The sequence below is a fragment of the Hyla sarda genome, chromosome 8, assembly GCF_029499605.1.
Source record: "Hyla sarda isolate aHylSar1 chromosome 8, aHylSar1.hap1, whole genome shotgun sequence".
NCBI lineage: Eukaryota > Metazoa > Chordata > Amphibia > Anura > Hylidae > Hyla > Hyla sarda.
The window spans coordinates 46,090,497-46,104,249 of NC_079196.1; the positions used below are offsets into that span (position 1 = coordinate 46,090,497).

Sequence of the window (13,753 nt, forward strand, 5' to 3'; positions counted from 1 at the left end):
CAAGTGACAAGACCAAAATGGTTGACAATCAGACAGCTACATCCTCTCCCAGAAACTTAGTGGGGCACTCTGGTGGAAAACTATTTTTTATTTTATTTTTATTTTTTTCAAATCAACTGGTTCCAAAACATTAAACAGATTTGTAAATGACTTTTATAAAAAAAAATCTTAATCCTTCCAGTACTTATCAGCTGCTGTATGCTCCAGAGGAAGTTGTATTGTTATTTCCAGTCTGACCACAGTGCTCTCTGCTGACACCTCTGTCCATGTCAGGAACTGTCCAGACCAGGAGAAAATCCCCATAGGAAACCTCTGGTGCTCCGGACAGTTCCTGACAAACACAGAGGTGTCAGCAGAGAGCACTGTGGTCAGACAGAAAAGAACTACACAACTTCCTGTGGAGCATACAGCAGATGATAAGTACTGGAAGGATTAAGATTTTTTATTTAGAAGTAATTTACTAATCTGCTTAACGTTTTGGAATTAGTTGATTTGAAAAAAATAAAATAATAATAATAGTTTTCCACCAGAGTGCCCCTTTAAGTTTCTGGGAGAGGATGTAGCTGATTGTCAACCATTTTGGTTGTTTAACTCTGTTTGACTTTCTGGAGATAGTTGATATGAAAAAAAATGTTTTCCACTGGAGTACCCCTTTAACAGAGGACAAATCTGGAGCACAAACAATGGAGTATCCAAAGAAAAGGCTGCACGCGGCTTCTGCACAGAAGAATATAGGTTTTCACGTAAAGTTTTCAGCAGATATAAATAAGGTCTGTAAAGAGATAAGTGATCTGCACATATACCACGAAACTGCCTATAGAGGACTTTTACTAATATTGTTATCCAATAGCGATATACAGGTTCATACCGAATACGTTTTTTTTTATTCTGTATGATATGAATTTTTCCTATACCGCAATACCGTTCGGGCCCCTCCCCCCCCCCCCCCCTTCGAATGAATGAATTATCAGCAGCTGTCCGCACATCAGGGAACTAATCATATATTAATATTAATCAGTACAGATGCCCTTTATTAATCATTTCCAGCGCCGTGGTCCGCAACTCATTCATTTAAAGTGCTGGCGGCTCACAGGAGGATGGGGGGTGGGGGAGCAGCGCCTGTGGGTCACATATGATTGGTTCCCCAGCGTGGGGGGGGGGGAAATACCGTTAAATACCGTGCAACCGCCATAACTTACAAAAATACCGTGATATGCGCTCTTGGTCATACCGCCCAGCAATATTATCCAATATATTCCACTACTTTCACATAACAACCCCGTAGAAATACGTCTGCAACTCTTGTCAACAAGAGATGTACATTTTCCACCACTATGCAACAAAACCACAAAAAAAGGAGAATTTGACGTGAAACCAGATGCGAACATCTAGAAGTTGGACAGAAGACTGAGGGAAGGGGGGGAGGGCATGAGTAATATGGTCTCATATGTTTAATCTTAGATGACTACAGCCAAGATAAATGTATATGTAATGTCCCTGTACGGGATATAGTCCCAAACATTTAGGGGTTAATAACATCTGCCCCATACACCTCACCTTCACAACCCATGGCTCTCACCACACATACATTTTTAAGGAGAATTCTGGGTTAAATATAAAAATTGTCAACCACCCCTATAGGAACGTTAGTGATCGTAGCAGATATTAAAGTCAATGGGGGAGATTTATCAAAACCTGTCCAGAGGAAAAGTTGCTGAGTTGCCCATAGCAACCAATCAGATCGCTGCTTTCATTTTTGAAAAAAGGCCTGTGAAAATGAAAGCAGCGATCTGATTGGTTGCTATGGGCAACTCAGCAACTTTTCCTCTGGACAGGTTTTGATAAATCTCCCCCCCCCCTCCCCCCAAAGTATTGTATTCTGTGTCATGACGTGGAAACTGGGTAGAAATTAAAATCCAGAGACTCAGACTAGAGATAAGCGAATTTACAGTAAATTTGATTCATCACGAACTTCTCGGCTCGGCGGTTGATGACTTTAGTCTGCATAAATGAGTTCAGCTTTCAGGTGCTGCCGTGGGCTGGAAAAGGTGGATACAGTCCTAGGAGACTCTTTCCTAGGAATGTATCCACCTTTTCCAGCCCACCGGAGCACCTGAAAGCTGAACTCATTTATGCAAACTAAAGTCATCAACTGCCGAGCCGAGAAGTTCGTGATTAATCAAATTTACTGTAAGTTCGCTCATCTCTACCTCAGACCTTCAGCCCCATACACAGCAGCAGATGAGGGGTTGTCCAGTTCTTTACATTTTGAGGTCTATTCTTAGTGAATTTTAGACTGTTGGAGGGGCCTGACTTTCAGAGACAAGGCACTTTGCTAAGCTGCAATACCAGGAACAGCCACTGTAAAAAAAAATGGAGCTGTATATGGTAGACAGGAATGTTGTGGACCCTTTAGACCAATGGTCTCCAAACTGTGGCCCTCCAGGTATTGCAAAACTACAACTCCCAGCATACCTGGACAGCCGTTGGCTGTCCGGGCATGCTGGGAGTTAGATTTTTGCGAAGTCTGGAGGGCCACAGATTGGAGACCACTGCATGATGAGGGTGCTCAGAGTTCGACCTTCACTGATTAGGATAGGCCATCAATTTAAAGGGGTATTCCAGGAAAAAACATATATATATATATATATATCAACTGGCTCCAGAAAGTTAAACAGTTACTTCTATTTAAAAATCTTAATCCTTCCAATAATTATCAGCTACTGAAGTTGAGTTGTTGTTTTCTGTCTGGCAACAGTGCTCTCTGCTGACATCTCTGCTTGTCTCGGGAACTGCACACAGTAGAAGAGGTTTGCTATGGGGATTTGCTTCTACTCTCAACAGTTCCTGAGAACAGTGTCATCAGAGAGCACTTAGACAGAAAAGAACAACTCAACTTCAGCAGCTCATAAGTACTGAAAGAATTATGATTTTTTAATAGAAGTAATTTACAAATCTGTTAAACTTTCTGGAGCAAGTTGATATATATATATATATATATATATATATATTATTATTTTTTTTTTTTTTTTTTCTGGATAACCCCTTTAAAAGAACTAAATAACCCCTTTGAGGCTCAGGAAAACTTCCACATATACTTCTACGGGGCCATACTTACATCTTGCATGCTCTGTAAGAGTAAATATAATAGAGCTTTTTTCCCCCTAGATGCACGACTGCTAACAGTAATGAGCTCTATTGTATAGCATGGTGCACCATATGATGCCACGTGCAGAGCCTCTGCAAAGTACGGAGTGGCAAAGTCAGGGGTCAAATCCCAGGAAAAAAAGTGTGGGAACTCTTCCACTCCAGGGCTGGTCCTGCAGGACTCCTGCTAATGGGAACGTTGTTCCTGCTGTGAAAAAGTGCAGGAACTCAGTTCCCCACACGCTCATGCAGGACTTGAGCCCTGGACTTGATACATGCTATATGTAAATGTTGGGCACCTTGTAAGATGGTTGGTACTTGGCATGCCAATCAAAGGTTATCACCTTTCTTAAATAACAGAGAGAGTCAGTCATTTGCATACACCACAGAAACAGGTCCAGAGATCAGAAAATCCAGACCTAGACCCTACCCAATTTAAGGCCGGACATACTCAGCTGTCAACAGTGAATAAACTGAAACCAGTCTCTAAGATAAGACTCATTTAGTACTGTGCAGGTGGTTAAGCAGGTGGCAGCACACCCTAATACAGAAAGTAGGGCAAGATCCCACAAGTAGTATATGAAAAAGAAAAAAAGACAGACAAAAGCGCAAACATGTGCCGTTATTGTGGTGTAGATGGAGTTACCACTAGCAACGATAGGTTGTGCTAAACCTTATGGTGTTATGCTCAGAGCACAACACCTACTGAAGCTTGATTACCCAATGTGTATGAGTAAGATATGTATACCTTTGGATAGGGGATAAGATGTCTAGGGGTGGAGTACCCCTTTAAAGACGGATCTCAAAACTAAAATATAAAGAAATAACTGCTTTAAATCACTTTACTATTCACTCCTGTTTACAGCTAAAACACATCAAAGACTGCACAAAAAACTGCATCAAAAACTCATGGGATTTCAGCCATAAAAGGGGTACTCCGGTAGAAAAAAAAAAATTTTTAATCAACTGGTGCCAGAGAGTTAAGCTGATTTGTAAATTACAGTACTTTTTAGCAGCTGTATGCTACAGAGGACATTTTCTTTTTGAATTTCTTTTTTGTCTTGTCCACAGTGCTCTCTGCTGACCCCTGATGCCCGTATCAGGAACTGTCCAGCGCAGGAGAAAATCCCCATAGCAAACCTATGCTGCTCTGGACAGTTCGTCATTATTGTGGATAGCTATTACAATATGAATTTGTAATATTTGTCTTTGTAATTTGCTCTATACAGTAGGGATCAAAAGTTTGGGCACCTCAGGTAAAAATATGTATTAATGTGCATAAAGAAGCCAAGGAAAGATGGAAAAATCTCCAAAAGGCATCAAATTACAGATTAGACATTCTTATAATATGTCAACAAAAGTTCGATTTTATTTCCATCATTTACACCTTCAAAATAACAGAAAACAAAAAAAGGTGTCTGCAAAAGTTTGGGCACCCTGCAGAGTTAATATCTTGTACTGCCCCCTTTGGCCAATATCACAGCTTGTAAACGCTTTTTGTAGCCAGCCAACAGTCTTTCAATTCTTGTTTAAGGTATTTTTGCCCATTCTTCCTTACAAAATTCTTCCAGTTCTTTGAGATTTCTGGGCTGTCTGTCACGCACTGTTCTTTTAAGGTCTATCCATAGATTTTCAATTATGTTGAGGTCAGGAGATTGTGAAGGCCATGGCAAAAACTTCAGTTTACGCCTCTTGATGTAATCCCCCATGGATTTCGAGGTGTGTTTAGGATCATTATCCATTTGTAGAAGCCATTCTCTCTTTAACTTCAGCTTTTTCACAGATGGCATCAAGTTAGCATCCAAAATATGCTGAAATTTTATTGAATCCATTTTTCCTTCTACTCATGAGATGTTCCCTGTGTCACTGGCTGCAATACAACCCCAAAACATGATTAATCCACCTCCATGCTTAACAGTTGGACAGAGGTTCTTTTCATTAAATTCTGTTCCCCTTCTGTTCCAAACGTACCTTTGCTCATTCTGGCCAAAAAGTTCAATTATAACCTCATCGGTCCACAGAACTTGTTTACAAAATGCATCAGGCTTGTCTATATGTTAATTTGCAAAGTTCAAACGCTGATTTTTGTGGTGAGGACATAGAAGAGGTTTTCTTCTGATGACTATTCCATGAAGACCATATTTGTACAAGTATCTCTTTATAGTGGAATAGTGTACCACAACTCAGGTGTCTGCCAGATCTTTCTGGAGGGAGTGTGCAGTCAAACATGGGTTTTGAATTGTTTTTCTCACAATCCTGCGAGCTGTTCTGTCAGATATTTTTCTTGGTCTTCCAGATCTTGCTTTAACTTCCACTGTTCCTGATGACTTCCATTTCTTAATTACATTCCAAACAGAGGATATTGACATCTGAAAACCTTTTTCTATCTTCTTATAGACTTCTCCAGCTTTGTGAGCGTCAAATATTTTCAGATTTCTAGACAACTGCTTAGAAGAACCCATGGTGCTGATTGTTGGGGCAAGGTCAGATGATTCTGGGCATTTAAAACCTTTGAGATTGACATCACCTGGTCTTCCCAGATGCTGATTGAGAACAATCCATGACACTGGCAGGTCTCAGCTTTGCAAAGGGAGCAGTGCATGCTATAAATTCTGCAGGGTGCCCAAACTTTTGCAGACGCCATTTTTTTTCCTGTTATATTGAAAGTGTAAATGATGGAAATAAAATCTAACTTTTGTTGACATATTATAAGAATGTCTAATCTGTAATTTGATGCCTTTTGGAGATTTTTCCATCTTTCCTTGGCTGTTTTATGCACATTAATAAAAATTTTACCTGGGGTGCCCAAACTTTTGATCCCCACTGTATATGTATTTTTTCTTTTTTGCTTGTGAAAGGAAAATTAATGAATATAAACAGTATAAAAAAAAAAGGGTTTCATAATTTCATAACCCTTTAACATATGTTAGTAAGCTAAGGAGCAATTCTTTCTGAGGTATTCTACTCTGGCTCTGGGTGAACATGCTGCTGTATCTCCAGAAGAATTAAAAAAAGCAGGTTAAAGTGAACAGTTCCAGCAGACGCCCGGAGTTTACATCTTTTCCCTACTTTCCAGCCTACACTTCGCTGCTCTGAACGATTCTCCATGAGTTACAGATTACACAACAAGGTCAGGAGTCCACAGTCTGATTTACATGTCATAGATCCCATGGATTTGTTTTCTCGCACTTTCCGATGGTTCTTACCCTGAAGGTGGCAGGGAAGCGTCCTGACTGGAGTTCTCAGACCAAGATCCTGAATCGTCCATTCCCAAGCTGGATCCCTTGGGGGCTGAGCAGGGTCGTCCTTATTTCAGCAGCTGTATAACAAATTGACTGGATAAGTAGCAGCCCCATGTCACCGGCTTATTATAGCAGCCCCTTATGTTTAGTCATCTCCTTCTCATCATGTCACCCCCCATCTCATCATAATATCCCTTACTCTTCATGTCATCCCCCATCTCATCATAATATCCCTTACTCATCATGTCACCCCCTATCTCATCATAATATCCCTTACTCATCATGTCACCCCCATCTCATCATAATATCCCTTACTCATCATGTCACCCCCATCTCATCATAATATCCCTTACTCTTCATGTCACCCCCCATCTCATCATAATATCCCTTACTCATCATGTCACCCCCTATCTCATCATAATATCCCTTACTCATCATGTCACCCCCATCTCATCATAATATCCCTTACTCATCATGTCACCCCCATCTCATCATAATATCCCTTACTCTTCATGTCACCCCCCATCTCATCATAATATCCCTTACTCTTCATGTCACCCCCCATTTTATCATAATATCCCTTACTCATCATGTCACCCCCCATTTCATCATAATATCCCTTACTCATCATGTCACCCCCCATTTCATCATAATATCCCTTACTCATCATGTCACCCCCCATTTCATCATAATATCCCTTACTCATCATGTCACCCCCTACCTCATCATAATATCCCTTACTCATCATGTCCCCCCCTATCTCATCATAATATCCCTTACTCATCATGTCACCCCCATCTCATCATAATATCCCTTACTCATCATGTCACCCCCTATCTCATCATAATATCCCTTACTCTTCATGTCACCCCCCATCTCATCATAATATCCCTTACTCTTCATGGCATCCCCCATCTCATCATAATATCCCTTACTCATCATGTCACCCCCTATCTCATCATAATATCCCTTACTCATCATGTCACCCCCATCTCATCATAATATCCCTTACTCATCATGTCACCCCATCTCATCATAATATCCCTTACTCTTCATGTCACCCCCCATCTCATCATAATATCCCTTACTCTTCATGTCACCCCCCATCTCATCATAATATCCCTTACTCATCATGTCACCCCCCATTTCATCATAATATCCCTTATTCATCATGTCACCCCCCATTTCATCATAATATCCCTTACTCATCATGTCACCCCCTACCTCATCATAATATCCCTTACTCATCATGTCACCCCCTATCTCATCATAATATCCCTTACTCATCATGTCACCCCCTACCTCATCATAATATCCCTTACTCATCATGTCACCCCCCATCTCATCATAATATCCCTTACTCATCATGTCACCCCCTATCTCATCATAATATCCCTTACTCTTCATGTCACCCCCTATTTTATCATATAAGACCCTACTTAATCATGTCATTACTACCTCCTCCTTATTATGTAACGCATCTTATTCATATCATCCCCTACATACGATGCCCCCATCCTTTTCTTGTTACTCTATTCACATTATGTTACCCTACCTTTCCCTTATTCACATAATGTATGCACCTCACCCATTCACTTTATGCACCCCCTCATAAGCATGTCTTAGTCCACATCATGTACCCACAAAAGCATGTCCCTCATCCCCATCATGTACCCTCATGAGCATAATCCCTATCCACATAATGTACCCTCATAAGAATTTTACCCTATGCACATCATGTACCCTGAAGAGCATGTCCCCCATCCACATAATGTGCCCCCATAAGCATCTCCCTCATTCACATCATGTATCCTCATGAGAATGTCCCTCATCCATATAATGTACTCTGAGCATGCCCCCCATGACCATGTACCCTTATAAGAATGTCATCCTATGCACATCATGTACTCTCATGAGCATGCCTCCATCCACATCATTGTATCTTGATGAGCATGTCCCTCATCCACATTATGTACCATCCTTAATAAGCATGTCCCCCATTAAGTACCCTATAATAATAATGTCATCCTATGCACATAACAAACCCTCATCAGCATGTCCCTCATCTACATCATGTACCAGCCTCATAAGAACATCACCCTATGCACATCATATACCACCCTCATCAGCATGTCCCTCATCCACATCATGTACCAGCCTCATAAGAACGTCACCCTATGCACATCATATACCATCCTCATCAGCATGTCCCTCATCCACATCATGTACCAGCCTCATAAGAACGTCACCCTATGCACATCATATACCACTCTCATCAGCATGTCCCTCATCTACATCATGTACCAGCCTCATAAGAACGTCACCCTATGCACATCATATACCACTCTCATCAGCATGTCCCTCATCCTCATCATGTACCAGCCTCATAAGAACATCACCCTATGCACATCATATACCACCCTCATCAGCATGTCCCTCATCTATATCATGTACCAGCCTCATAAGAATGTCACCCTATGCACATCATATACCACCCTCATCAGCATGTCCCTCATGTACCAGCCTCATAAGAATCTCACCTTATGCACATCATATACCACTCTCATCAGCATGTCCCCATCTACATCATGTACCAGCCTCATAAGAACATCACCCTAAGCACATCATATACCACTCTCATCAGCATGTCCCCCATCTACATCATGTACCAGCCTCATAAGAATCTCACCCTATGCACATCATATACCACCCTCATCAGCATGTCCCTCATCTACATCATGTACCAGCCTCATAAGAACCTCACCATATGCACATCATATACCACCCTCATCAGCATGTCCCTCATCTACATCATGTACCAGCCTCATAAGAACCTCACCCTATGCACATCATATACCACCCTCATCAGCATGTCCCTCATCTACATCACGTATCATCCACATCAGAATTTCCCTCATCTACATCATATACCATCCTCATCAGCATGTCCCTCATCTACATTATGTACCAGCCTCATAAGAACGTCACCCTATGCACATCATATACCACCCTCATCAGCATGTCCCTCATCTACATCATGTACCAGCCTCATAAGAACGTCACCCTATGCACATCATATACCACTCTCATCAGCATGTCCCTCATCTACATCATGTACCAGCCTCATAAGACTGTCACCCTATGCACATCATATACCACCCTCATCAGCATGTCCCTCATCTACATCATGTACCAGCCCCATAAGAACGTCACCCTATGCACATCATATACCACCCTCATCAGCATGTCCCTCATTCACATCATATACCATCCTCATCAGCATGTCCCTCATCTACATCATATACCACCCTCATCAGCATGTCCCTCATATACATCATGTACCAGCCTCATAAGAACGTCACCCTATGCACATCATATACCACCCTAATCAGCATGTCCCTCATATACATCATGTACCAGCCTCATAAGAACGTCTCCCTATGCACATCATATACCACCTTCATCAGCATGTCCCTCATCTACATCATGTACCAGCCCCATAAGAACATCACCCTATGCACATCATATACCACCCTCATCAGCATGTCCCTCATTCACATCATGTACCAGCCTCATAAGAACATCACCCTATGCACATCATATACCATCCTCATCAGCATGTCCCTCATCTACATCATATACCATCCTCATCAGCATGTCCCTCATCTACATCATATACCATCCTCATCAGCATGTCCCTCATCTACATCATATACCACCCTCATCAGCATGTCCCTCATATACATCATGTACCAGCCTCATAAGAACATCACCCTATGCACATCATATACCATCCTCATCAGCATGTCCCTCATCCACATTATGTACCAGCCTCATAAGAACGTCTCCCTATGCACATCATATACCATCCTCATCAGCATGTCCCTCATCCACATCATGTACCAGCCTCATAAGAACGTCACCCTATGCACATCATATACCACTTTCATCAGCATGTCCCTCATATACATCATGTACCAGCCTCATAAGAACGTCACCCTATGCACATCATATACCACTCTCATCAGCATGTCCCTCATCCTCATCATGTACCAGCCTCATAAGACTGTCACCCTATGCACATCATATACCACTCTCATCAGCATGTCCCTCATCTACATCATGTACCAGCCTCATCAGCATGTCCCTCATCTACATCATATACCAGCCTCATCAGCATGTCCCTCATCTACATCATGACAACACACAAACACATACACACTTCTCACTGAAATGCACATCACATAGCTTTGTCCCCTGCAGTCTGTGTGCTGATCCTGACTCATGATGATCCAGACACCACTGACAATATGCACATGTCTATAGGCAAGTCTGGAAAAATTCCACTATCACATGCGGAATCAGAAGCCTGCTCTGGGCAACAAAAGCTGTCAAACCCAAACTTTCTGCTTGTTCACAGTGTATGTGAACTGCATAGGAAACACAGGCAACACATAGTCCAAACAAATCATAAACGTGTGTGAGCCCAAGTAAATATCCGGCTAAAGTTGCATCACTGGCATGCTGGTATTTGTAGTGCCACTGATGGCTTTAATACGTGGGGACTCTCTGCAGCTCCAGAATAACCATGCGTTAAGGGGGTGGGGACATAATGAATTCCTCTGCCTCCTACAACTAAGTCAAATGTCAACCCCAGACAACATTTTCTATAGTAGATTTCTTTTTCATACATGCATAAACTATATAAGTGCTCTCTCCGAAACTGTGGACCTGCAGATGTTGCAGAACTACAACCCCCAGCATGCTCGGACGGCCAACGGCTGTCCGAGCATGCTGGGAGTTGTAGTTTTGCAACATCTGGAGGTTCACTATTTGAAGGCCACCAAACTATATGGGAAAAAATTGTAAAAAATAAAAAATCCACATGATGGCCAGGAATGGGTTAAGATCTAGTAGCTGCATAAATGATAAATGACAGACCTCCAGATGTTGCAGAACTACAACTCTCAGGCATGCTGGGAGTTGTGATTTTGCCACATCTGGAGGCTCACCATTTGAAGGCCACCAAACTATATGGGAAAAAATTTAAAAAAATAAAAAATCCACATGATGGCCAGGAATGGGTTAAGATCCAGTAGCTGCATAAATTATAAATGACAGACCTCCAGATGCTGCAGAACTATAACTCTCAGGCATGCTGGGAGTTGTCATTTTGCAACATCTGGAGGTTCACCATTTGAAGGCCACCAAACTATATGGGAAAAAAATAGTAAAAAAAAAATTTTAAAAAAAATCCACATGATGGCCAGGAATGGGTTAAGATCTAATAGCTGCATAAATTATAAATGACAGACCTCCAGATGTTGCAAAACTACAACTCTCAGGCATGCTGGGAGTTGTCCTTTTGCAACATCTGGAGGTCCACAGTTTGGAGGCCACTGAATTAGATAGAAAACATTGTAAAATAAATTATCCACAGCATGGCCATAAATGGGTTAAGATCTAGTAGCTGCATCAACTATATCACTGGTCTCCAGACTGTAGACCCCCAGATGTTGCAAAACTACAACTCCCAGCATGCCCGGACAGCCAACGGCTGTCCGGGCATGCTGGGAGTTGTAGTTTTTCTACAGCTGGAGGTCCACCATTGAAAGACCACTGAAATGTATGTAACAATTATTCACATGATTGGCCAGGAATGAGTTAAAATTAGGGCACCCCCCCCCCCCCCCCATTTACTTTCATACTGTCAATATTTACTTAAAGCGTGGTCACATGTATTAAACCCAGACACAACAGACATGTTACTGGCATGCTGGCACTTGTAGTTCCATTGTTTACCACTCCCAGTATGTCACGGGTTAACTCCCCAGCCTTTAGCCGCAGTTCTCCCATCCGGCTTCTTTGTTTATCTTCATTGATTTGACCGTTAAAAGATTTTTCAAAAAGAAAACTTGCTACAATGTAACGAGTTGGGACTTACCTTCTCACCTGCCCATGTGATCTCTACTTCCAGCAAAGGTTACACTGCTCTACAGTCAGCTCAGCCTCTACAACCATATGGGCTTAACCCCTGCCAGTCAGGGCACCGCACACAGTGTGCCAGCAGGGCACCTCCTCGCTCTCCAGCCCCTACTGCACCAACAAACCACACCTAGAGCAACTTTCTCCAAAGGGGGCAAATGGGAAACTTGAGACCAACCTTGTCTTGAGTGATTCCCTGGGAAACAGAGGCAGCCTGTGTTCTGCTGCGCCCCGGCTGTGCCAGCCTCTGTGCCCCCGCCCTCTGGAGGATATTAACTCTCTGTGCCGCCGGAGCTTAGCATTCAAGTTCAGTCTTGTTCATTCTCCACGTTCCCTTCTCTTCTCTCCCTCACATTCCCTTTCGGTCAAAGGAGAAAAAGCGTCTTGTGTTCCTGGCTCTGCAGCTGGGAGGGAGGTGCAAAGTCCAAGGGGGGATGGACACAACACCTGGGAGGACACACAACACACTGCACACAACACCTGGACACACTGCACACTACACCTGGACACACAACACACTGCACACAACACCTGGACACACTGCACACTACACCTGGACACACAACACACTGCACACAACACCTGGACACACTGCACACTACACCTGGACACACAACACACTGCACAAAACACTTGGACACACAACACACTGCACACAACACCTGGGAGGACACACAACACACAGTACCTGGAGGACACACAACACACTGCACACAACACCTGGAGGACACACAACACACAGTACCTGGAGGACACACAACACACTGCACACAACACCTGGACACACTGCACACTACACCTGGACACACAACACACTGCACACAACACCTGGACACACTGCACACAACACCTGGACACACAACACACTGCACAAAACACTTGGACACACAACACACTGCACACAACACCTGGGAGGACACACAACACACAGTACCTGGAGGACACACAACACACTGCACACAACACCTGGGAGGACACACAACACACAGTACCTGGAGGACACACAACACACTGCACACAACACCTGGACACACTGCACACAACACCTGGACACACAACACACTGCACACAACACCTGGACACACAACACACTGCACACAACACCTGGGAGGACACACAACACACAGTACCTGGAGGACACACAACACACTGCACACAACACCTGGAGGACACACAACACACAGTACCTGGAGGACACACAACACACTGCACACAACACCTGGGAGGACACACAACACACAGTACCTGGAGGACACACAACACACTGCACACAACACCTGGGAGGACACACAACACACAGTACCTGGAGGACACACTGCACACAACACCTGGGAGGACACACAACACACTGCACACAGTACCTGGAGGACACACAACAC

At 43.0% G+C, this 13,753-nt stretch overlaps 1 protein-coding gene across 5 annotated transcripts in view; it reads right to left on the reverse strand.

Annotated features, from left to right (window-relative positions):
- Positions 1 to 12,726, reverse strand: part of COBLL1 (cordon-bleu WH2 repeat protein like 1) — a 188,541-nt gene extending 175,815 nt beyond the window's left edge. For 3 of the 5 annotated variants that reach the window (XM_056533253.1, XM_056533259.1, XM_056533256.1), the window contains exons 1-2: positions 12,334 to 12,546; positions 6,354 to 6,466 (exon numbers count right to left, since the gene is read on the reverse strand). In XM_056533253.1, the coding sequence (XP_056389228.1) occupies positions 6,354 to 6,415 (62 nt within the window). In that variant the 5' untranslated portion in view covers positions 6,416 to 6,466; positions 12,334 to 12,546. The other 2 variants (XM_056533254.1, XM_056533258.1) reach the window with 2 other exon arrangements.
- Between the last annotated feature and the right edge of the window lie 1,027 nt (positions 12,727 to 13,753).